Source organism: Oncorhynchus nerka, linkage group LG10 (assembly GCF_034236695.1).
Source record: "Oncorhynchus nerka isolate Pitt River linkage group LG10, Oner_Uvic_2.0, whole genome shotgun sequence".
NCBI classification, from domain to species: domain Eukaryota; kingdom Metazoa; phylum Chordata; class Actinopteri; order Salmoniformes; family Salmonidae; genus Oncorhynchus; species Oncorhynchus nerka.
The window spans coordinates 98,143,932-98,170,175 of NC_088405.1; the positions used below are offsets into that span (position 1 = coordinate 98,143,932).

The 26,244-nt window shown below is 47.2% G+C and overlaps 1 protein-coding gene across 1 annotated transcript in view; it reads right to left on the minus strand.

The window, feature by feature from the left end:
• LOC135573810 (relaxin receptor 2-like) overlaps positions 1–26,244 on the minus strand; it is a 217,333-nt gene that overhangs the window by 169,372 nt on the left and 21,717 nt on the right. Inside the window, exon 5 of the mRNA XM_065023998.1 lies at positions 4,621–4,692. Coding sequence (XP_064880070.1) covers positions 4,621–4,692 — 72 coding nt within the window. The remainder of the gene's footprint in view (positions 1–4,620; positions 4,693–26,244) is intronic.

A 26,244-nucleotide genomic window follows, 5' to 3' on the forward strand; every position in this document is an offset into this window, starting at 1 on the left:
CCCAGATCTGTTCGACACAATCCTGTCTTGGGGGTCTACTGACAGCTCCTTCGACTTCATGGCTTGGTTTTTGCTCTGACATGCACTGTCAACTGTGGGACCTTATATAGACAGGTGTGTGCCTTTCCAAATCATGTCCAATCAATTGAATTTACCACAGTGGACTCCAATCAAGTTGTAGAAACATCTCAAGGATGATCAATGGAAACAGGATGCACCTGAGCTCAATTTAGAGTCTCATACCAAATGGCTGAATAGTTATGTAAATTAAATCGAACCTTATGTGTCACATACACATGGTTAGCAGATGTTAAAGCGAGTGTAGCGAAATGGTTGTGCTTCTAGTTCCGACAATGCAGTAATAACCAACGAGTAATCTAACCTAACAATTCCAAAACTACTACCTTATACACACAAGTGTAAAGGGATAAAGAATATGTACATAAAGATATATGAATGAGTGATGGTACAGAACGGCATAGGCAAGATGCAGTAGATGGTATAGAGTACAGTATATACATATGAGATGAGTAATGTAGGGTATGTAAACATTATATAAAGTGGCATTGTTTAAAGTGGATAGTGATATATTTTACATCAATTCCCATTATTAAAGTGGCTGGAGTTGAGTCAGTATGTTGGCAGCAGCCACTCAATGTTACTGGTGGCTGTTTAACAGTCTGGTGGCCTTGAGATAGAAGCTGTTTTTCAGTCTCTCGGTCCCAGCTTTGATGCACCTGTACTGACCTCGCCTTCTGGATGGTAGCGGGGTGAACAGGCAGTGGTTCGGGTGGTTGTTGTCCTTGATGATCTTTATGGCCTTCCTGTGACATCGGGTGGTGTAGGTGTCCTGGTGGGCAGGTAGTTTGCCCCCGGTGATGCGTTGTGCAGACCTCACTACCCTCTGGAGAGCCTTACGGTTGTGGGCGGAGCAGTTGCCATACCAGGCGGTGATACAGCCCGACAGGATGCTCTCGATTGTGCATCTGTAAAAGTTTGTGAGTGCTTTTGGTGACAAGCCAAATTTCTTCAGCCTCCTGAGGTTGAAGAGGCTCAGAGTGAGTGGACCAATTCAGTTTGTCTGTGATGTCTACGCCGAGGAACTTAAAACTTTCTACCCTCCCCACCACCACTATTATATTCTGTGTCTGTTGCCATTCAACCAGTACTCCATTGAAGTATACAAGGGAACCTTTGAGTCACATCTGTATTTACAGTCTGTATGTTAAAGCTGACGCACAGTCTAGTTTCAGCCATTACTGTGTGTCTGAGCTGGTACTTTATAGCTATAAGAGGAAAAAAACGAGACGGTTGTTATTTAGTGGGATATTTAACTGTCTCTTGTAGTTCATCTGGTACTTTACTTTTATGTCCCAATGACGAGGGAGGGAGGGAGGGAGGGAGGGAGGGAGGGAGGGAGGAGCCAGGCAGGCAGGCAGGCAGGGAGGCAGGCAGGGAGGGAGGGAGGGAGGGAGGGGAGGGAGGCAGGCAGGCAGGCAGGCAGGCAGGCAGGCAGGCAGGCAGGCAGGGAGGGAGGGAGGGAGGGAGGGAGGGAGGGAGGGAGGGAGGCAGGCAGGCAGGCAGGCAGGGAGGCAGACAGGCAGACAGGGAGGCAGGCAGGCAGGCAGACAGACAGACAGACAGTTCTATCTCACACAAGGAGAGCGTACCAGCCCATCAACAAAAAAGAGCCTGATAAATCTCTCTCTTTATATGTCTCTGTCTGTCTCTCAATTCAATTCAATTGAAGGGCTTTATTGGGAAACATATGTTAACATTGCCAAAGCAAGTGAAATAGATAATAAACAAAAGTGAAATAAACAATAACAAAATGAACAGTAAACATTACACTCACAGAAGTTCCTAAAGAATAAAGACATTACACATGTCATATTATGTCTATATAACAGTGTACAAATGGTTAATGTACAAAAGGGAAAATAAATAAACATACATATGGGTTGTATTTACAATGGTGTTTGTTCTTCACTGGTTATCTTGTGTTCCTGTTGATGGCATAGGAGGCCCTTCTTGTCTTGTCTCTCAGATTGTAAACAGCTTTGTGGAAGTTACTTGTGGCGCTGATGTTTAGGCCAAGGTATGTATAGTTTGTGTGCTCTAGGACAACGGTGTCTATATGGAATTTGTATTTGTGGTCCTGGTGACTGGACCTTTTTTGGAACACCATTATTTTGGTCTTACTGAGATTTACTGTCAGGGCCCAGGTCTGACAGAATCTGTGCAGAAGATCTAGGTGCTGCTGTAGGTCCTCCTTGGTTGGTGGCAGAAGCACCAGATTATCGGCAAACAGCTGCATCACTGTCTTTCTGGACAGATCTAGGCTGTAGTCCCTCCTTGGTTGGGGACAGATCTAGGCTGTAGTCCCTCCTTGGTTGGGGACAGATCTAGGCTGTAGTCCCTCCTTGGTTGGGGACAGATCTAGGCTGTAGTCCCTCCTTGGTTGGGGACAGATCTAGGCTGTAGTCCCTCCTTGGTTGGGGACAGATCTAGGCTGTAGGCCCTCCTTGGTTCGGGACAGATCTAGGCTGTAGTCCCTCCTTGGTTGGGGGCAGATCTAGGCTGTAGTCCCTCCTTGGTTGGACAGATCTAGGCTGTAGTCCATCCTTGGTTGGACAGATCTAGGCTGTAGTCCCTCCTTGGTTGGGGGCAGATCTAGGCTGTAGGCCCTCCTTGGTTGGGGACAGATCTAGGCTGTAGGCCCTCCTTGGTTGGGGACAGATCTAGGCTGTAGGCCCTCCTTGGTTGGGGACAGATCTAGGCTGTAGTCCCTCCTTGGTTGGGGACAGATCTAGGCTGTAGGCCCTCCTTGTTTGGGGACAGATCTAGGCTGTAGTCCCTCCTTGGTTGGAGACAGGTCTAGGCTGTAGGCCCTCCTTGGTTGGGGACAGATCTAGGCTGTAGTCCCTCCTTGTTTGGGGACAGATCTAGGCTGTAGTCCCTCCTTGGTTGGGGACAGATCTAGGCTGTAGTCCCTCCTTGGTTGGGGACAGATCTAGGCTGTAGTCCCTCCTTGGTTGGGGACAGATCTAGGCTGTAGTCCCTCCTTGGTTGGGGACAGATCTAGGCTGTAGGCCCTCCTTGGTTCGGGACAGATCTAGGCTGTAGTCCCTCCTTGGTTGGGGGCAGATCTAGGCTGTAGTCCCTCCTTGGTTGGACAGATCTAGGCTGTAGTCCATCCTTGGTTGGACAGATCTAGGCTGTAGTCCCTCCTTGGTTGGGGGCAGATCTAGGCTGTAGGCCCTCCTTGGTTGGGGACAGATCTAGGCTGTAGGCCCTCCTTGGTTGGGGACAGATCTAGGCTGTAGGCCCTCCTTGGTTGGGGACAGATCTAGGCTGTAGTCCCTCCTTGGTTGGGGACAGATCTAGGCTGTAGGCCCTCCTTGTTTGGGGACAGATCTAGGCTGTAGTCCCTCCTTGGTTGGAGACAGGTCTAGGCTGTAGGCCCTCCTTGGTTGGGGACAGATCTAGGCTGTAGGCCCTCCTTGTTTGGGGACAGATCTAGGCTGTAGGCCCTCCTTGGTTGGGGACAGATCTAGGCTGTAAGCCCTCCTTGGTTGGGGACAGATCTAGGCTGTAGGCCCTCCTTGGTTGGGGACAGATCTAGGCTGTAGTCCCTCCTTGGTTGGGGACAGATCTAGGCTGTAGTCCCTCCTTGGTTGGGGACAGATCTAGGCTGTAGGCCCTCCTTGTTTGGGGACAGATCTAGGCTGTAGTCCCTCCTTGGTTGGAGACAGATCTAGGCTGTAGGCCCTCCTTGGTTGGACAGATCTAGGCTGTAGTCCCTCCTTGGTTTGGGACAGATCTAGGCTGTAGGCCCTCCTTGGTTGGGGACAGATCTAGGCTGTAGTCCCTCCTTGGTTGGGGACAGATCTAGGCTATAGTCCCTCCTTGGTTGGACAGATCTAGGCTGTAGTCCCTCCTTGGTTGGAGACAGATCTAGGCTGTAGTCCCTCCTTGGTTGGGGACAGATCTAGGCTGTAGGCCCTCCTTGGTTGGAGACAGAATTAGGCTGTAGGCCCTCCTTGGCTGGGGACAGAATTAGGCTGTAGGCCCTCCTTGGTTGGAGACAGGTCTAGGCTGTAGGCCCTCCTTGGCTGGGGACAGAATTAGGCTGTAGGCCCTCCTTGGTTGGACAGATCTAGGCTATAGTCCCTCCTTGGTTGGAGACAGATCTAGGCTATAGTCCCTCCTTGGTTGGGGACAGATCTAGGCTGTAGTCCCTCCTTGGTTGGGGACAGATCTAGGCTGTAGTCCCTCCTTGGTTGGGGACAGATCTAGGCTGTAGGCCCTCCTTGGTTGGAGACAGGTCTAGGCTGTAGGCCCTCCTTGGCTGGGGACAGAATTAGGCTGTATGCCCTAGTTTTCTGTTTGTGTCTCTCTCAATCAATTAAATTCAAAGGCTTTTATTGGCATGGGAAACATGTTTACATTGCCCCCCCCCCACTTCTCTCCCTTTCCTCTGTCTGCCCCTCCCTCTCTCTCCCCATCTCTCTCTCAGTCTTTCCCCACCCCTCCCTCTCTCCCCACCTCCCTCCCCACCTCCCTCTCTCTCTCCCCCTCTGCCTTCAGTAAGATGCAGACCGGTATGTCAGTACTCACAGTTTCTCTAGTTTGTAGAGTCCACTGAAGGCTTCACTGGAGATTGTCTGAATGCTGTTGTTCTGTAGGAACCTACGAGTAGAAACACACAGAAACACATCGTTAAGAGTGTACTGGGTTAGCAGTGGTTCCACATGACTTCACCGGGTACTAGTAAACATATTGTTCATAGCCTTCTCATTCTAAAATAACATAAAGTCATTCGGTTTGTCGTACATAACACACACGTTTCTAGCTACAACACAGCCAGTACAGTCACAACCCAGTACAGTCACAACCCAGTACAGTGTTAACCCAGTACAGTCACAACCCAGTACAGTCACAAACCAGTACAGTGTTAACCCAGTACAGTCAAAACCCAGTACAGTGTTAACCCAGTACAGTCCCAACCCAGTACAGTGTTAACCCAGTACAGTCCCAACCCAGTACAGTGTTAACCCAGTACAGTCACAACCCAGTACAGTGTTAACCCAGTACAGTCACAACCCAGTACAGTGTTAACCCAGTACAGTCCCAACCCAGTACAGTGTTAACCCAGTACAGTGTTAACCCAGTACAGTGTTAACCCAGAGCAGTCCCAACCCAGTACAGTCACAACCCAGTACAGTGTTAACCCAGTACAGTCACAACCCAGTACAGTGTTAACCCAGTACAGTCCCAACCCAGTACAGTGTTAACCCAGTACAGTCACAACCCAGTACAGTGTTAACCCAGTACACTCACAACCCAGTACAGTCTTAACCCAGTACAGTCCCAACCCAGTACAGTGTTAACCCAGTACAGTGTTAACCCAGTACAGTGTTAACCCAGAGCAGTCCCAACCCAGTACAGTCACAACCCAGTTCAGCATTAACCAGTACAGTGTTAACCCAATACAGCGTTAACCCCGTACAGTCACAACCCAGTACAGTCACAACCCAGTACATTCCCAACACAGTACAGTTCCACCCCAATACAGTGTTCAACCGGTACAGTCCCAACCCAGTACAGTTTTAACCCAGTACAGTCACAACAAAGTACAGTGTTAACCCAGTACAGTCCCAACCCAGTACAGTGTTAACCCAGGACAGTGTTAACCCAGCACAGTCCCAACCCAGTACAGTGTTAACCCAGGACAGTCCCAATCCAGTACAGTGTTAACCCAGTACAGTCCCTCCCCAGTACAGTGTTAACCCAGAACAGTCCCTCCCCAGGACAGTGTTAACCCAGCACATTCCCTCCCCAGTACAGTGTTAACTCAGTACAGTCCCAACCCAGTACAGTGTTAACCCAGTACAGTCACAACCCAGTACAGTCCCTCCCCAGTACAGTGTTAACCCAGTACAGTCCCAACCCAGTACAGTGTTAACCCAGCACAGTCCCAACCCAGTACAGTGTTAACCCAGGACAGTCCCTCCCCAGTACAGTGTTAACCCAGCACATTCCCTCCCCAGTACAGTGTTAACCCAGTACAGTGTTAACCCAGCGCAGTCCCAACCCAGTAGTGTTAACCCAGCACAGTCCCAACCCAGTACAGTGTTAACCCAGTACAGTGTTAACCCAGCGCAGTCCCAACCCAGTAGTGTTAACCCAGCACAGTCCCAACCCAGTACAGTATTAACCAAGTACCTCCCCAGTACAGTGTTAACCCAGTACAGTGTTAACCCAGTACAGTCCCAACCCAGTTCAGTGTTAACCCAGTACAGTCCCAACCCAGTACAGTGTTAACCCAGTACAGTGTTAACCCAGTACAGTGTTAACCCAGTACATTCCGGACCCAGTACAGTGTTAACCCAGTACAGTCCCAACCCAGTACAGTGTTAACCCAGTACAGTGTTAACCCACTACAGTGTTAACCCAGTACATTTCCAACCCAGGACAGTGTTAACCCAGCACAGTCCCAACCCAGCACAGTCCCAACCCAGTAGTGTTAACCCAGCACAGTCCCAACCCAGTACAGTATTAACCCAGTACCTCCCCAGTACAGTGTTAACCCAGCACAGTCCCAACCCAGTACAGTGTTAACCCAGTACAGTGTTAACCCAGTACAGTCCCAACCCAGTACAGTCCCAACCCAGGACAGTGTTAACCCAGTACAGTCCCAACCCAGGACAGTGTTAACCCAGTACATTCTCAACCCAGGACAGTGTTAACCCAGTACATTCTCAACCCAGGACAGTGTTAACCCAGCACAGTCCCAACCCAGTACAGTGTTAACCCAGTACAGTCACAACCCAGTTCAGCATTAACCAGTACAGTGTTAACCCAATACAGCGTTAACCCCGTACAGTCACAACCCAGTACAGTCACAACCCAGTACATTCCCAACACAGTACAGTTCCACCCCAATACAGTGTTCAACCGGTACAGTCCCAACCCAGTACAGTTTTAACCCAGTACAGTCACAACCCAGTACAGTGTTAACCCAGTACAGTCCCAACCCAGTACAGTGTTAACCCAGGACAGTGTTAACCCAGCACAGTCCCAACCCAGTACAGTGTTAACCCAGGACAGTCCCAATCCAGTACAGTGTTAACCCAGTACAGTCCCTCCCCAGTACAGTGTTAACCCAGAACAGTCCCTCCCCAGGACAGTGTTAACCCAGCACATTCCCTCCCCAGTACAGTGTTAACTCAGTACAGTCCCAACCCAGTACAGTGTTAACCCAGTACAGTCACAACCCAGTACAGTCCCTCCCCAGTACAGTGTTAACCCAGTACAGTCCCAACCCAGTACAGTGTTAACCCAGCACAGTCCCAACCCAGTACAGTGTTAACCCAGGACAGTCCCTCCCCAGTACAGTGTTAACCCAGCACATTCCCTCCCCAGTACAGTGTTAACCCAGTACAGTGTTAACCCAGCGCAGTCCCAACCCAGTAGTGTTAACCCAGTACAGTGTTAACCCAGCGCAGTCCCAACCCAGTACAGTGTTAACCCAGTACAGTGTTAACCCAGCGCAGTCCCAACCCAGTAGTGTTAACCCAGCACAGTCCCAACCCAGTACAGTATTAACCCAGTACCTCCCCAGTACAGTGTTAACCCAGTACAGTGTTAACCCAGTACAGTCCCAACCCAGTTCAGTGTTAACCCAGTACAGTCCCAACCCAGTACAGTGTTAACCCAGTACAGTGTTAACCCAGTACAGTGTTAACCCAGTACATTCCGGACCCAGTACAGTGTTAACCCAGTACAGTCCCAACCCAGTACAGTGTTAACCCAGTACAGTGTTAACCCACTACAGTGTTAACCCAGTACATTTCCAACCCAGGACAGTGTTAACCCAGCACAGTCCCAACCCAGCACAGTCCCAACCCAGTAGTGTTAACCCAGCACAGTCCCAACCCAGTACAGTATTAACCCAGTACCTCCCCAGTACAGTGTTAACCCAGCACAGTCCCAACCCAGTACAGTGTTAACCCAGTACAGTGTTAACCCAGTACAGTCCCAACCCAGTACAGTCCCAACCCAGGACAGTGTTAACCCAGTACAGTCCCAACCCAGGACAGTGTTAACCCAGTACATTCTCAACCCAGGACAGTGTTAACCCAGTACATTCTCAACCCAGGACAGTGTTAACCCAGCACAGTCCCAACCCAGTACAGTGTTAACCCAGTACAGTCCTAACCCAGTACAGTGTTAACCCAGTACAGTCCTAACCCAGTACAGTTTTAACCCAGTCCCAACCCAGTACAGTGTTAACCCAATACAGTCCCAACCCAGGACAGTGTTAACTCAGTACAGTCCCAACCCAGGACAGTGTTGACCCAGTACAGTCCCAACCCAGTACAGTGTTAACCCAGTACAGTCCCAACCCAGGACAGTGTTAACCCAGTACAGTCCCAACCCAGTACATTTCCTCCCCAGTACAGTGTTAATCCAGTACAGTCCCAACCCAGTACAGTCCCAACCCAGTACAGTGTTAACCCAGTACAGTACCAACCCAGGACAGTGTTAACCCAGTACAGTCCCAACCCAGTACAGTCCCTCCCCAGTACAGTGTTAACCCAGTACAGTCCCAACCCAGTACAGTGTTAACCCAGTACAGTCCCAACCCAGTACAGCTTTGACCCAGTACAGTGTTAACCCAGTACAGTCTCTACCCAGTACAGTGTTAACCCAGGACAGTCCCAACCCAGTACAGTGTTAACCCAGTACAGTCCCAACCCAGTACAGTCCCAACCCAGTACAGTGTTAACCCAGTACAGTCCCAACCCAGTATAGTGTTAACCCAGTACAGTCCCAACCCAGTACAGTCCCAACCCAGTACAGTGTTAACCCAGGACAGTCCCAACCCAGTACAGTGTTAACCCAGTACAGTCCCAACCCAGTACAGTCCCAACCCAGTACAGTGTTAACCCAGTACAGTCCCAACCCAGTATAGTGTTAACCCAGTACAGTCCCAACCCAGTACAGTCCCAACCCAGTACAGTGTTAACCCAGTACAGTCCCAACCCAGGACAGTGTTAACCCAGTACAGTCCCAACCCAGTATAGTGTTAACCCAGTACAGTCCCAACCCAGTACAGTCCCAACCCAGTACAGTGTTAACCCAGTACAGTCCCAACCCAGGACAGTGTTAACCCAGTACAGTCCCAACCCAGGACAGTGTTAACCCAGTACATTCTCAACCCAGGACAGTGTTAACCCAGTACATTCTCAACCCAGGACAGTGTTAACCCAGCACAGTCCCAACCCAGTACAGTGTTAACCCAGTACAGTCCTAACCCAGTACAGTGTTAACCCAGTACAGTCCTAACCCAGTACAGTTTTAACCCAGTCCCAACCCAGTACAGTGTTAACCCAATACAGTCCCAACCCAGGACAGTGTTAACTCAGTACAGTCCCAACCCAGGACAGTGTTGACCCAGTACAGTCCCAACCCAGTACAGTTTTAACCCAGTACAGTCACAACCCAGTACAGTGTTAACTCAGTACAGTCCCAACCCAGTACAGTGTTAACCCAGTACAGTCACAACCCAGTACAGTCCCTCCCCAGTACAGTGTTAACCCAGTACAGTCCCAACCCAGTACAGTGTTAACCCAGCACAGTCCCAACCCAGTACAGTGTTAACCCAGGACAGTCCCTCCCCAGTACAGTGTTAACCCAGCACATTCCCTCCCCAGTACAGTGTTAACCCAGTACAGTGTTAACCCAGCGCAGTCCCTCCCCAGTACAGTGTTAAACCAGTACAGTGTTAACCCAGCGCAGTCCCAACCCAGTAGTGTTAACCCAGCACAGTCCCAACCCAGTACAGTGTTAACCCAGTACAGAGTTAACCCAGTGCAGTCCCAACCCAGTAGTGTTAACCCAGCACAGTCCCAACCCAGTACAGTATTAACCCAGTACCTCCCCAGTACAGTGTTAACCCAGTACAGTGTTAACCCAGTACAGTCCCAACCCAGTACAGTGTTAACCCAGTACAGTCCCAACCCAGTACAGTGTTAACCCAGTACAGTGTTAACCCAGTACAGTGTTAACCCAGTACATTCCGGACCCAGTACAGTGTTAACCCAGTACAGTCCCAACCCAGTACAGTGTTAACCCAGTACAGTGTTAACCCACTACAGTGTTAACCCAGTACATTTCCAACCCAGGACAGTGTTAACCCAGCACAGTCCCAACCCAGCACAGTCCCAACCCAGTAGTGTTAACCCAGCACAGTCCCAACCCAGTACAGTATTAACCCAGTACCTCCCCAGTACAGTGTTAACCCAGCACAGTCCCAACCCAGTACAGTGTTAACCCAGTACAGTGTTAACCCAGTACAGTCCCAACCCAGTACAGTCCCAACCCAGGACAGTGTTAACCCAGTACAGTCCCAACCCAGGACAGTGTTAACCCAGTACATTCTCAACCCAGGACAGTGTTAACCCAGTACATTCTCAACCCAGGACAGTGTTAACCCAGCACAGTCCCAACCCAGTACAGTGTTAACCCAGTACAGTCCTAACCCAGTACAGTGTTAACCCAGTACAGTCCTAACCCAGTACAGTTTTAACCCAGTCCCAACCCAGTACAGTGTTAACCCAATACAGTCCCAACCCAGGACAGTGTTAACTCAGTACAGTCCCAACCCAGGACAGTGTTGACCCAGTACAGTCCCAACCCAGTACAGTGTTAACCCAGTACAGTCCCAACCCAGGACAGTGTTAACCCAGTACAGTCCCAACCCAGTACATTTCCTCCCCAGTACAGTGTTAATCCAGTACAGTCCCAACCCAGTACAGTCCCAACCCAGTACAGTGTTAACCCAGTACAGTCCCAACCCAGGACAGTGTTAACCCAGTACAGTCCCAACCCAGTACAGTCCCTCCCCAGTACAGTGTTAACCCAGTACAGTCCCAACCCAGTACAGTCCCAACCCAGTACAGTGTTAACCCAGTACAGTCCCAACCCAGTACAGCTTTGACCCAGTACAGTGTTAACCCAGTACAGTCTCTACCCAGTACAGTGTTAACCCAGGACAGTCCCAACCCAGTACAGTGTTAACCCAGTACAGTCCCAACCCAGTACAGTCCCAACCCAGTACAGTGTTAACCCAGTACAGTCCCAACCCAGTATAGTGTTAACCCAGTACAGTCCCAACCCAGTACAGTCCCAACCCAGTACAGTGTTAACCCAGGACAGTCCCAACCCAGTACAGTGTTAACCCAGTACAGTCCCAACCCAGTACAGTCCCAACCCAGTACAGTGTTAACCCAGTACAGTCCCAACCCAGTATAGTGTTAACCCAGTACAGTCCCAACCCAGTACAGTCCCAACCCAGTACAGTGTTAACCCAGGACAGTCCCAACCCAGTACAGTGTTAACCCAGTACAGTCCCAACCCAGTACAGTCCCAACCCAGTACAGTGTTAACCCAGTACAGTCCCAACCCAGGACAGTGTTAACCCAGTACAGTCCCAACCCAGTATAGTGTTAACCCAGTACAGTCCCAACCCAGTACAGTCCCAACCCAGTACAGTGTTAACCCAGTACAGTCCCAACCCAGGACAGTGTTAACCCAGTACAGTCCCAACCCAGGACAGTGTTAACCCAGTACATTCTCAACCCAGGACAGTGTTAACCCAGTACATTCTCAACCCAGGACAGTGTTAACCCAGCACAGTCCCAACCCAGTACAGTGTTAACCCAGTACAGTCCTAACCCAGTACAATGTTAACCCAGTACAGTCCTAACCCAGTACAGTTTTAACCCAGTCCCAACCCAGTACAGTGTTAACCCAATACAGTCCCAACCCAGGACAGTGTTAACTCAGTACAGTCCCAACCCAGGACAGTGTTGACCCAGTACAGTCCCAACCCAGGACAGTGTTAACCCAGTACAGTCCCAACCCAGGACAGTGTTAACCCAGTACATTCTCAACCCAGGACAGTGTTAACCCAGTACATTCTCAACCCAGGACAGTGTTAACCCAGCACAGTCCCAACCCAGTACAGTGTTAACCCAGTACAGTCCTAACCCAGTACAGTGTTAACCCAGTACAGTCCTAACCCAGTACAGTTTTAACCCAGTCCCAACCCAGTACAGTGTTAACCCAATACAGTCCCAACCCAGGACAGTGTTAACTCAGTACAGTCCCAACCCAGGACAGTGTTGACCCAGTACAGTCCCAACCCAGTACAGTGTTAACCCAGTACAGTCCCAACCCAGGACAGTGTTAACCCAGTACAGTCCCAACCCTGTACATTTCCTCCCCAGTACAGTGTTAATCCAGTACAGTCCCAACCCAGTACAGTCCCAACCCAGTACAGTGTTAACCCAGTACAGTCCCAACCCAGGACAGTGTTAACCCAGTACAGTCCCAACCCAGTACAGTCCCTCCCCAGTACAGTGTTAACCCAGTACAGTCCCAACCCAGTACAGTCCCAACCCAGTACAGTGTTAACCCAGTACAGTCCCAACCCAGTACAGCTTTGACCCAGTACAGTGTTAACCCAGTACAGTCTCTACCCAGTACAGTGTTAACCCAGGACAGTCCCAACCCAGTACAGTGTTAACCCAGTACAGTCCCAACCCAGTATAGTCCCAACCCAGTACAGTGTTAACCCAGTACAGTCCCAACCCAGTATAGTGTTAACCCAGTACAGTCCCAACCCAGTACAGTCCCAACCCAGTACAGTGTTAACCCAGGACAGTCCCAACCCAGTACAGTGTTAACCCAGTACAGTCCCAACCCAGTACAGTCCCAACCCAGTACAGTGTTAACCCAGTACAGTCCCAACCCAGTATAGTGTTAACCCAGTACAGTCCCAACCCAGTACAGTCCCAACCCAGTACAGTGTTAACCCAGTACAGTCCCAACCCAGGACAGTGTTAACCCAGTACAGTGTTAACCCGGTCCCAACCCAGGACAGTGTTAACCCGGTACAGTCCCAACCCAGTACAGTGTTAACCCAGTACAGTGTTAACCCAGTACAGTGTTAACCCAGTCCCAACCCAGTTCAGTGTTAACCCAGGACAGTGTTAACCCAGTACAGTGTTAACCCGGTCCCAACCCAGTACAGTGTTAACCCAGTACAGTGTTAACCCAGTACAGTGTTAACCCAGTCCCAACCCAGGACAGTGTTAACCCAGTACAGTGTTAACCCAGTACAGTGTTAACCCAGTACAGTGTTAACCCAGTACAGTGTTAACCCAGTACAGTGTTAACCCAGTCCCAACCCAGGACAGTGTTAACCCAGTACAGTGTTAACCCAGTACAGTGTTAACCCAGTACAGCGTTAACCCAGTACAGTCCCAACCCAGTACAGTGTTAACACAGTACAGTGTTAACCCAGTACAGTGTTAACCCAGTCCCAACCCAGTACAGTGTTAACCCAGTACAGTGTTAACCCAGTACAGTGTTAACCCAGTACAGTGTTAACCCAGTACAGCGTTAACCCAGTACAGTCCCAACCCAGTACAGTGTTAACACAGTACAGTGTTAACCCAGTACAGTGTTAACCCAGAGGTGGTGGCAGGGCTTATCCGCTGGTCTAGTGCTTAACATGGATAGCATGGTGAAGGTCTTTACAGTGAGACACCCATAACTTGCTGTGTGTGTGTGTGCGTGTGTGTGTGCGTGTGTGTGTGTGTGTGTGTGTGTGTGTGTGTGTGTGTGTGTGTGTGTGTGTGTGTGTGTGTGTGTGTGTGTGTGTGTGTGTGTGTGTGTGTGTGTGTGTGTGGTAACTTAATGAATAAAGGATGAGGAACATAATGAATCCTGAAACTCTATGGGAAAATCACTCTTTAAACACACACACACACACACACACACACACACACCAGCATATTCCATCCATCGGGACCATAATAACAGTCTCTCTGCTGAATAACTAATGCCGGATATGCAAATTACATCTCTTTGAAAAATGCTGTAAACAAACTCTGACATGACCTACGAACCTTTGCCTTGATTCAAACTGAGGGGGTGGTGTTACTCCTCACAGTTCCAGACAGGGCCGGTCTCAGGGAAGATTGAATACCACAAACGGCAGAAATGTAGACAGCCACAAGCCAGGGACAATCCGCGGTCCCAGCTACTATGGCTAACCGTGGTCAAGCCCTCAAGAAAACCCTGCTAGCTTGAAGGCAGCCAGGCTACGCTAGCAGCCAGGCTACGCTATCAGCCAGGCTACGCTAGCAGCCAGGCTACGCTAGCAGCCAGGGCCAAATAGCTCCTCAGACCCGGCCTTGATCGGCAGGATCACCGGACAGATAGTAGCGGTCCCGGAGGCTGATACCATCCGCGGCTCGGGATCCAAACTCAAAAAGTAGCTAGCTAACTAAGAAACTTTTCAATACACTATGCCACGTCTATTGTATATTCATCTAATATTTGAATGATTCAAGAACAAAAAAATACAACAATATCTATGGGCTAAAAACAACTAAAATAAACATTAGCTGACATGGACGAGTTGATCTGGACATTTATAACAAGTAATAAATAGGTATACAACGATTAACCAGAGGAAAACTGATGAAACACAACCCCATTTTAGAAAAATACACCTTGTGCATTCTACTATTACAATGTTCAAGAGTAAGTTTAATAGCTGGATTGAGTTCCTTCCAAAAAGAATATATAATATAAAAGTATATATTGTATATATTATTGGAACCCGCTTCCCCCTTACCAACCTTTCAATTACTGACCTCTTAACCTCCTACCTCCAGCCTGATGAATACGAATAAACAGGAGTCACGCAACGTGCATTCCTACGTGTGTGTGTGTGTGTGTTTGTTTGTGTTTTCTGTGTGTGATTGATAGTAGCTATATTAAATAGTGAATCTCTCCCTGAGAGATGTCAGAGAATGTTATTACAGATCACTATATGACAGGTTAGTGTGAGAGAGAGAGACAGAGAGACAGAGAGAGAGAGACCGAGAGAGAGAGAGACAGAGAGAGAGAGAGACAGCGAGAGAGAGAGACAGAGAGAGAGAGACAGAGAGACAGAGAGACAGAGACCTGGGCCCTGACAGTAAATCTCAGTAAGACCAAAATAACGGTGTTCCAAAAAAGGTCCAGTCGCCAGGACCACAAATACAAATTCCATCTAGACACTGTTGCCCTAGAGCACACAAAACACTATACATACCTTGGCCTAAACATCAGCGCCACAGGTAACTTCCACAAAGCTGTGAACGATCTGAGAGACAAGGCAAGAAGGGCATTCTATGCCATCAAAAGGAACATAAATTTCAACATACCAATTAGGATTTGGCTAAAAATACTTGAATCAGTCATAGAGCCTATTGCCCTTTACGGTTGTGAGGTCTGGGGTCCGCTCACCAACCAAGACTTCACAAAATGGGACAAACACCAAATTGAGACTCTGCACGCAGAATTCTGCAAAAATATCCTCCGTGTACAACGTAAAACACCAAATAATGCATGCAGAGCAGAATTAGGCCGATACCCACTAATTATCAAAATCCAGAAAAGAGCTGTTAAATTCTACAACCACCTAAAAGGAAGCGATTCCCAAACCTTCCATAACAAAGCCATCACCTACAGAGAGATGAACCTGGAGAAGAGTCCCCTAAGCAAGCTGGTCCTGGGGCTCTGTTCACAAACACAAACACAAACACACCCCACAGAACCCCTGGACAGCAGCACAATTAGACCCAACCAAATCATGAGAAAACAAAAAGATAATTACTTGACACATTGGAAAGAATTAACAAAAAAAAACAGAGCAAACTAGAATGCTATTTGGCCCTACACAGAGAGTACACAGCGGCAGAATACCTGACCACTGTGACTGACCCAAAATTAAGGAAAGCTTTGACTATGTACAGACTCAGTGAGCATAGCCTTGCTATTGAGAAAGGCCGCCGTAGGCAGACCTGGCTCTCAAGAGAAGACAGGCTATGTGCTCACTGCCCACAAAATGAGGTGGAAACTGAGCTGCACTTCCTAACCTCCTGCCCAATGTATGACCATATTAGAGAGACATTTTTCCCTCAGATTACACAGATCCACAAAGAATTCGAAAACAAATCCAATTTTGATAAACTCCCATATCTACTGGGTGAAATACCACAGTGTGACATCACAGCAGCAAGATTTGTGACCTGTTGCCACGAGAAAAGGGCAACCAGTGAAGAACAAACACCATTGTAAATACAACCCATATTTATGCTTATTTATTTTCCTTTGTGTACTTTAACTATTTGTACAGTGTTACAATATATGTTAACACGTTTCCCATGTGAATATAGCCCATTGAATTAGAGAGACAGAGAGAGAGACAGAGAGAGACGAGAGAGAGAGAGAGAGACAGAGAGACACAGAGAGACGAGAGAGAGAGAGAGAGACAGAGAGAGAGAGACAGAGAGAGACGAGAGAGAGACAGAGAGAGACGAGAGAGAGAGAGAGACAGAGAGAGAGACAGAGAGAGAGACAGAGAGAGAGAGACAGAGAGAGAGAGACAGAGAGAGAGAGACAGAGAGAGACGAGAGACAGAGAGAGAGACAGAGAGAGAGACAGAGAGAGAGAGACAGAGAGAGAGAGACAGAGAGAGACGAGAGACAGAGAGAGAGACAGAGAGAGAGAGACAGAGAGAGACGAGAGAGAGAGAGAGACAGAGAGAGAGACAGAGAGAGAGACAGAGAGAGAGAGAGACAGAGAGAGACGAGAGACAGAGAGAGAGACAGAGAGAGAGAGACAGAGAGAGAGAGACAGAGAGAGACGAGAGAGAGAGAGACGAGAGAGAGAGAGAGAGACAGAGAGAGAGAGACAGAGAGAGACGAGAGAGAGAGAGAGAGAGAGACAGAGAGAGACGAGAGAGAGAGAGAGAGACAGAGAGAGAGAGAGAGAGAGAAAAAAAAAACACAAGACACACAGCCCTCAGTGGAATGAGTTTGACACTTGACCTACGTGGTCGAAATAACTCAACTGGCTGGTTCGCCTGTCTATAACGAGCAGGGGCGGGTAATACTTAGATCCTGCAGTTCTGATTGGATAGTTGGATAGTGAAGCTGTATTTCTCCATCCACTCGCTTCATAATTTCACCCAATAATTTATCCTTGACCATTTAGATTGCTGCTTCCTGCTACTATGATAAATAACATGGACGTGCATTAAATCAAGCCATCAATGTGCGTAAGATCTAACCAGCGGGGAGAGGGTAGGGATGATGAAAAACGCTGATTCTGACTGACTGAGAGCAACCTTGGCTGCCCCACTGCAAGTTGAGGACACACAGACACACCCACCCCTCCACACTGCTCCTAATCTGTTATCTGAGGTATTTTGTCAATGTAGTTTTTTTAATGCATTCCTACTTATCATCTGTCAATTTACACATACGATTTCGAGTATGGCCATGTTGGCACACCAGTACTTAGAACTCACAGCAGTACTTAGAACCCTACAGCAGGGCTGTTCCGGAACCTAGAACCCTACAGCAGGGCTGTTCCGGTACCTAGAACCCTACAGCAGGGTTGTTCCGGTACCTAGAACCCTACAGCAGGGCTGTTCCGGTACCTAGAACCCTACAGCAGGGCTGTTCCGGTACCTAGAACCCTACAGCAGGGCTGTTCCGGTACCTAGAACCCTACAACAGGGCTGTTCCGGTACCTAGAACCCTACAGCAGGGCTGTTCCGGTACCTAGAACCCTACAGCAGGGCTGTTCCGGTACTTAGAACCCTACAGCAGGGCTGTTCCGGTACTTAGAACCCTACAGAAGGGCTGTTCCGGTCCTTAGAACCCTACAGCAGGGCTGTTCCGGTACTTAGAACCCTACAGCAGAGCTGTTCCGGTACTTAGAACCCTACAGCAGGGCTGTTCCGGTACCTAGAACCCTACAGCAGGGCTGTTCCGGAACCTAGAACCCTACAGCAGGGCTGTTCCGGAACCTAGAATCCTACAGCAGGGCTGTTCCGGTACCTAGAACCCTACAGCAGGGCTGTTCCGGTACCTAGAACCCTACAGCAGGGCTACTCAATTCCAGTTCTGGAGGGCCGGAAACATTTCTGGTTTGGGAAATTTGTACGGTTCTTCAAAGAACCATCCCATGCTTCAGAGAACCTAAAACGGTTCCCCTATGGCATCGCTCTCAATAACCTTATTTGGGGTGTTGGGAATAAAATGTCTCTACTTTCAGACGCTTTGTGGATGTAGGTCCTGGTCAAAAGCACTTAAACGTTAAGGGGCTTTGACCGGTTCTGGACTGACCTAACATTCTGGTTGTTCTGCGTCACATGCCACTCTCTGCTGTTAACTCTCTGCTGTTAACTCTCTAGTGTTAACTCTCTGCTGTTAACTCTCTAGTGTTAACTCTCTAGTGTTAACTCTCTGCTGTTAACTCTCTAGTGTTAACTCTCTAGTGTTAACTCTCTAGTGTTAACCCTCTAGTGTTAACTCTCTAGTGTTAACTCTCTGCTGTTAACTCTCTGCTGTTAACTCTCTGCTGTTAACTCTCTAGTGTTAACTCTAGTGTTAACTCTCTAGTGTTAACTCTCTGCTGTTAACTCTCTAGTGTTAACTCTCTAGTGTTAACTCTCTAGTGTTAACCCTCTGCTTTTAACTCTCTGCTGTTAACTCTCTAGTGTTAACTCTCTGCTGTTAACTCTCTAGTGTTAACTATCTAGTGTTAACTCTCTAGTGTTAACCCTCTAGTGTTAACTCTCTAGTGTTAACCCTCTAGTGTTAACTCTCTAGTGTTAACCCTCTGCTGTTAACTCTCTAGTGTTAACTCTCTGCTGTTAACACTCTAGTGTTAACTCTCTGCTGTTAACTCTCTAGTGTTAACTCTCTGCTGTTAACTCTCTAGTGTTAACTCTCTGCTGTTAACTCTCTAGTGTTAACTCTAGTGTTAACTCTCTAGTGTTAACTCTCTGCTGTTAACTCTCTGCTGTTAACTATCTAGTGTTAACTCTCTGCTGTTAACACTCTAGTGTTAACTCTCTAGTGTTAACTCTCTAGTGTTAACTCTCTGCTGTTAACTCTCTGCTGTTAACTCTCTAGTGTTAACTCTCTGCTGTTAACTCTCTGCTGTTAACTCTCTAGTGTTAACTCTCTGCTGTTAACTCTCTGCTGTTAACTCTCTAGTGTTAACTCTAGTGTTAACTCTCTAGTGTTAACTCTCTGCTGTTAACTCTCTGCTGTTAACTCTCTAGTGTTAACTCTCTGCTGTTAACACTCTAGTGTTAACTCTCTGCTGTTAACTCTCTAGTGTTAACTCTCTGCTGTTAACACTCTAGTGTTAACTCTCTGCTGTTAACTCTCTAGTGTTAACTCTCTAGTGTTAACTCTCTAGTGTTAACTCTCTGCTGTTAACTCTCTGCTGTTAACTCTCTAGTGTTAACTCTCTGCTGTTAACTCTCTGCTGTTAACTCTCTAGTGTTAACTCTAGTGTTAACTCTCTAGTGTTAACTCTCTGCTGTTAACTCTCTGCTGTTAACTCTCTAGTGTTAACTCTCTGCTGTTAACTCTCTAGTGTTAACTCTCTAGTGTTAACTCTCTAGTGTTAACCCTCTGCTGTTAACTCTCTGCTGTTAACTCTCTAGTGTTAACTCTCTGCTGTTAACTCTCTAGTGTTAACTCTCTAGTGTTAACTCTCTAGTGTTAACCCTCTAGTGTTAACTCTCTAGTGTTAACCCTCTGCTGTTAACTCTCTAGTGTTAACTCTCTGCTGTTAACACTCTAGTGTTAACTCTCTGCTGTTAACTCTCTAGTGTTAACTCTCTGCTGTTAACACTCTAGTGTTAACTCTCTGCTGTTAACTCTCTAGTGTTAACTCTCTAGTGTTAACTCTCTGCTGTTAACTCTCTGCTGTTAACTCTCTGCTGTTAACTCTCTAGTGTTAACTCTCTGCTGTTAACTCTCTGCTGTTAACTCTCTAGTGTTAACTCTCTGCTGTTAACTCTCTGCTGTTAACTCTCTGCTGTTAACTCTCTAGTGTTAACTCTCTGCTGTTAACTCTCTAGTGTTAACTCTCTAGTGTTAACTCTCTGCTGTTAACTCTCTGCTGTTAACTCTCTAGTGTTAACTCTCTAGTGTTAACCCTCTGCTGTTAACTCTCTGGTGTTAACTCTCTGCTGTTAACTCTGTAGTGTTAACTCTGTAGTGTTAACTCTCTAGTGTTAACTCTCTAGTGTTAACTCTCTTGTGTTAACTCTCTTGTGTTAACTCTCTGCCGTTAACTCTCTAGTGTTAACTCTCTAGTGTTAACTCTCTAGTGTTAACTCTATGCTGTTAACTCTCTGCTGTTAACTCTCTAGTGTTAACCCTCTGCTGTTAACTCTCTGCTGTTAACTCTCTGCTGTTAACTCTCTAGTGTTAACTCTCTAGTGTTAATTCTCTAGTGTTAACCCTCTAGTGTTAACTCTCTAGTGTTAACTCTCTAGTGTTAACTCTCTAGTGTTAACTCTCTGCTGTTAACTCTCTGCTGTTAACTCTCTAGTGTTAACTCTCTGCTGTTAACTCTCTATTGTTAACTCTCTAGTGTTAACTCTCTATTGTTAACTCTCTAGTGTTAACTCTCTGCTGTTAACTCTCTAGTGTTAACTCTCTGCTGTTAACTCTCTGCTGTTAACTCTCTAGTGTTAACTCTCTAGTGTTAACTCTCTGCTGTTAACTCTCTAGTGTTAACTCTCTGCTGTTAACTCTCTAGTGTTAACTCTCTAGTGTTAACTCTCTAGTGTTAACTCTCTGCTGTTAACTCTCTGCTGTTAACTCTCTAGTGTTAACTCTCTGCTGTTAACTCTCTGCTGTTAACTCTCTAGTGTTAACTCTCTGCTGTTAACTCTCTATTGTTAACTCTCTAGTGTTAACTCTCTATTGTTAACTCTCTAGTGTTAACTCTCTGCTGTTAACTCTCTAGTGTTAACTCTCTGCTGTTAACTCTCTGCTGTTAACTCTCTAGTGTTAACTCTCTAGTGTTAACTCTCTGCTGTTAACTCTCTAGTGTTAACTCTCTGCTGTTAACTCTCTAGTGTTAACTCTCTAGTGTTAACTCTCTGCTGTTAACTCTCTGCTGTTAACTCTCTAGTGTTAACTCTCTGCTGTTAACTCTCTAGTGTTAACTCTCTAGTGTTAACTCTCTGCTGTTAACTCTCTAGTGTTAACTCTCTAGTGTTAACTCTCTAGTGTTAACTCTCTGCTGTTAACTCTCTAGTGTTAACTCTCTAGTGTTAACTCTCTAGTGTTAACTCTCTAGTGTTAACTCTCTGCTGTTAACTTCTCAGCTGAGACGCAGTATGTGAAATCTGACACCTCATTTGCATAGGGAGCGACACATCACATTTTCTGGCCTATCCAAACCAAGCATTGACTTTCTGTGCCTGTGAACCTCGTAGCTCCTCTTACAATGCGGGATATGAGAAAGAGAGAGAGAGGGAGAGAGAGGGAGAGAGAGGGAGAGAGAGAGAGAGAGAGAGTCTAACGATCGCAGCTAAAAAGCAGTCTCATCTCACTGTGACGTTCCCAGATGGATTTATTATAGAGCTCTCAACAGGAAAAGAAAACAAAATCATTTGTAGAGTTGAAACAACTTTCTCTTGGGCACAAGAGGGACAGTGTCACTTTTAGCTTAAAGCTGAAATTGTTACGAGTTAGCAGGCGTTTGATTGGCGACTCTGCTTCGCTCAGAGGAACGGCTGGGCAGAAAATGCTCTGTCCGTCAGTTAAAGAAAAGGGTGACATTTAAATTATTGTACACTTCTAAAAAAAAAGAGGTAAGTTGTTTAATTGTTGCGATATTTAAAAAGGCACTGATTGTCTCAAGGACCCTGCTGTTGAACAGGGGAAAAAAAATCGTATGATTTTCTTCATATTTGTACTGTATACTTGAGCTTGTATCCTCTAAAGTGACTACAACTCAGCGATTTATAACTCATTTTATTACCAGAAAGGTCATATTTTAACCTTTTCTGGCAGTATAAGCATTACTAGGATAAAGGATAAAACATCACATTGGGGTGGGTTTGTCTACTTAGGAGGTTAAAAATGGCACCCTATTCCCTATATATAGGGCACTACTTTAGACCAGAGCCCTATGGCAGACCTATTCCCTATATAGTACACTACTTTAGTCCAGGGCCCATAGAGCTCCCGGTCAAAGTCGTGCACTATATAGGGAAGAGGCTGCCATTGGGGATGTACATTAAAATCCTGAAAATAGTATGTGATAGATATCCCAAATTACACTTTGGCTGTACAATATTGTATGAGTTTAGCTGTGGAGTGGAACTATTTTCAAAACCAAATTATATTGGTCGCATATTTACATTCATTTCCACGTTAGTGTTTTATGCAAATAGTCCTGTAATTGTAATGCTTTCTCCATACACTTTTATTCATTCAACAATTCAGTCCTCTCAACCAATCCGTCCTCTCAAACAATCCGTCCTCTCAACCAATCCGTCCTCTCAACCAATCCGTCCTCTCAACCAATCAGTCCTCTCAACCATTCAGTCCTCTCAACCATTCAGTCCTCTCAACCATTCAGTCCTCTCAACCATTCAGTCCTCTCAAACAATCAGTCCTCTCAAACAATCAGTCCTCTCAACCATTCAGTCCTCTCAACCATTCAGTCCTCTCAACCATTCAGTCCTCTCACCAATCAGTCCTCTCAACCAATCAGTCCTCTCAACCAATCAGTCCTCTCAACCATTCAGTCCTCTCAACCATTCAGTCCTCTCAACCATTCAGTCCTCTCAAACATTCAGTCCTCTCAACCATTCAGTTCTCTCAACCAATCAGTCCTCTCAACCATTCAGTCCTCTCAACCAATCAGTCCTCTCAACCATTCAGTCCTCTCAACCATTCAGTCCTCTCAACCATTCAGTCCTCTTAACCATTCAGTCCTCTTAACCATTCCGTCCTCTCAAACATTCAGTCCTCTCAACCATTCAGTCCTCTCAACCAATCAGTCCTCTCAACCATTCAGTCCTCTCACCATTCAGTCCTCTCAACCATTCAGTCCTCTCACCAATCAGTCCTGTCAACCAATCAGTCCTCTCAACCAATCAGTCCTCTCACCAATCAGTCCTCCCAACCATTCAGTCCTCTCAACCAATCAGTCCTCTCAACCAATCAGTCCTCTCAACCAATCAGTCCTCTCAACCAATCAGTCCCCTCATACACAACCATTATTACCCCAGGTTGTTGCTGGGTACACATTTAGTTGTTTTGCCCGAGCACTACACAACTTATTCAAATAACCTTAAGCTTGATGATGAGCTGGTTAGTTGAATCAGCTGTGTAGTTCTAGGGCCACAAACCAGAACGTGCAACCGGGGGGCCCAGGACCGAGTTTGGGAAAACTCTGTGTGTTCACTTGCATTAGCTAATCCCTAGGTAACCCTGTTCCTGGAGGTACTGCAAGATTTTTGTGTCCAAACTAGGCACAACACCTGACCAACTGAGCTAATTGATCAGTTCAGTGATTGCCTTTAATCCAACACACCTGGTCTTCCAGATCTGAAGTGAAGTGCCTGTGGTACCCCAGGAACCAGGGTTGCCTGGTTACCCTGATATATCTGCTATTTCCCCCGTGAACATTCGAATGAGAATAATGATGAATGTGATGCTCCTTTTAAACAAGCTGTTTGATCACGTATCGAGAGCGTTTTCTCGTGTTCACTACGTTTCGTAAGAATCACCAGTACAACAACTAGAATCTAGGATTCAATCCGACCAAGGTTGCCTGGTTACCCTGATATACCTGGACTAGATGTTATCTCGGTAGGATAACAGTCTCAAACCCAGACGTGTTTCTAACTAGCTATGAATATATATATATATATATATATATGACATGATGTTTCTAACTAGATATGAATATATATATATATGATATGATGTTTCTAACAGGATATCAATATATATATATATATGCACTTCCGGGTTGGAGCGAGCGGTCGCATCTGCACTCGGTCCGCAGGTAGTATTACATTTCATTACATTTCATTATAGTACAACGGTTTGATTTGTCTAATCTTATCAATTTCTTCTTAGCTAGCTACACAGCCGTCTTTGTTTCATAGATAATTGCGTAATTATCGTATTTCGTCGTCCTAACGCAGTCTACACTGCCCTGCAGCTAGCCAGCTAGCTAACGTCCACCGTTAGCTAGTCCACCGTCTACCGATTAGCAGCACAACTATTACACTCAACTGAACGACTTGATTAGTGTAGTGTTAGCTAGCTACATAGTTGTCTTTGCTGTCTTCGTACCCAAGATAATTGTGTAGTTTAGAGTGTGTAGTTTTATGTCGTCCCTAACATAGGAGACTCTGCTAGCTAGCCAACAGCTAGCCAACGTCTACCGAACAGAACTTCTGCACTCAACAATCTGGTCGCATTTCGCTTCGCTCCACAGGTAGTATCACATTTTTCATTTCATTTCATTACAGTACAACGGCTTGATTTGTTTGATCGTAGCTAGCTACATAGCTAGCTACACAGCCGTCTTTGTATCAAAGATAATTGTGTAGTCTAGAGCGACTTCCTAGGTTAGTTAGCCAGCTATTGTCGTTCTTTTAACGCAACGTAACGTAATCAACACTGCTAGCTAGCCAGCTAGCCCCGAATAGCAGCACAGTAGAAACTATTACACTCAACGGAACGACTTGATTAGTGTAGTGTCAACAACGCAGCCAATGCCAACTAGCCTACTTAGTCAACAACGCAGCCTCTGCCAGCTAGCCTACTTCAGCAGTACTGTATCATTTTAATCATTTTAGTCAATAAGATTCTTGCTACGTAAGCTTAACTCTCTGAACACTCGTGACGTGTAGTCCACTTGTCATTCCAATCTCCTTTGCATTAGCGTAGCCTCTTGTGTAGCCTGTCAACTATGTGTCTGTCTATCCCTGTTCTCTCCTCTCTGCACTGACCATACAAACGCTCCACACCGCGTGGCCGCGGCCACCCTAATCTGGTGGTCCCAGCGCGCACGACCCACGTGGAGTTCCAGGTCTCCGGTAGCCTCTGGAACTGCCGATCTGCGGCCAACAAGGCAGAGTTCATCTCCGCCTATGTCTCCCTCCAGTCCCTCGACTTCTTGGCACTGACGGAAACATGGATCACCACAGACAACACTGCTACTCCTACTGCTCTCTCTTCGTCTGCCCACGTGTTCTCGCACACCCCGAGAGCTTCTGGTCAGCGGGGTGGTGGCACCGGGATCCTCATCTCTCCCAAGTGGTCATTCTCTCTTTCTCCCCTTACCCATCTGTCTATCGCCTCCTTTGAATTCCATGCTGTCACAGTTACCAGCCCTTTCAAGCTTAACATCCTTATCATTTATCGCCCTCCAGGTTCCCTCGGAGAGTTCATCAATGAGCTTGATGCCTTGATAAGCTCCTTTCCTGAGGACGGCTCACCTCTCACAGTTCTGGGCGACTTTAACCTCCCCACGCCTACCTTTGACTCATTCCTCTCTGCCTCCTTCTTTCCACTCCTCTCCTCTTTGACCTCACCCTCTCACCTTCCCCCTACTCACAAGGCAGGAAATACGCTCGACCTCATCTTTACTAGATGCTGTTCTTCCACTAACCTCGTTGCAACTCCTCCAAGTCTCCGACCACTACCTTGTATCCTTTTCCCTCTCGCTCTCATCCAACACTTCCCACACTGCCCCTACTGGATGGTATCGCGCCGTCCCAACCTTCGCTCTCTCTCCCCGCTACTCTCTCCTCTTCCATCCTATCATCTCTTCCCTCTGCTCAAACCTTCTCCAACCTATCTCCTGATTCTGCCTCCTCAACCCTCCTCTCCTCCCTTTCTGCATCCTTTGACTCTCTATGTCCCCTATCCTCCAGGCCGGCTCGGTCTTCCCCTCCCGCTCCGTGGCTCGACGACTCATTGCGAGCTCACAGAACAGGGCTCCGGGCAGCCGAGCGGAAATGGAGGAAAACTCGCCTCCCTGCGGACCTGACATCCTTTCACTCCCTCCTCTCTACATTTTCCTCTTCTCTCTCTGCTGCTAAAGCCACTTTCTACCACTCTAAATTCCAAGCATCTGCCTCTAACCCTAGGAAGCTCTTTGCAACCTTCTCCTCCCTCCTGAATCCTCCTCCCCTCCCCCCCTCCTCCCTCTCTGCAGATGACTTCGTCAACCATTTTGAAAAGAAGGTCGACGACATCCGATCCTCGTTTGCTAAGTCAAACGACACCGCTGGTTCTGCTCACACTGCCCTACCCT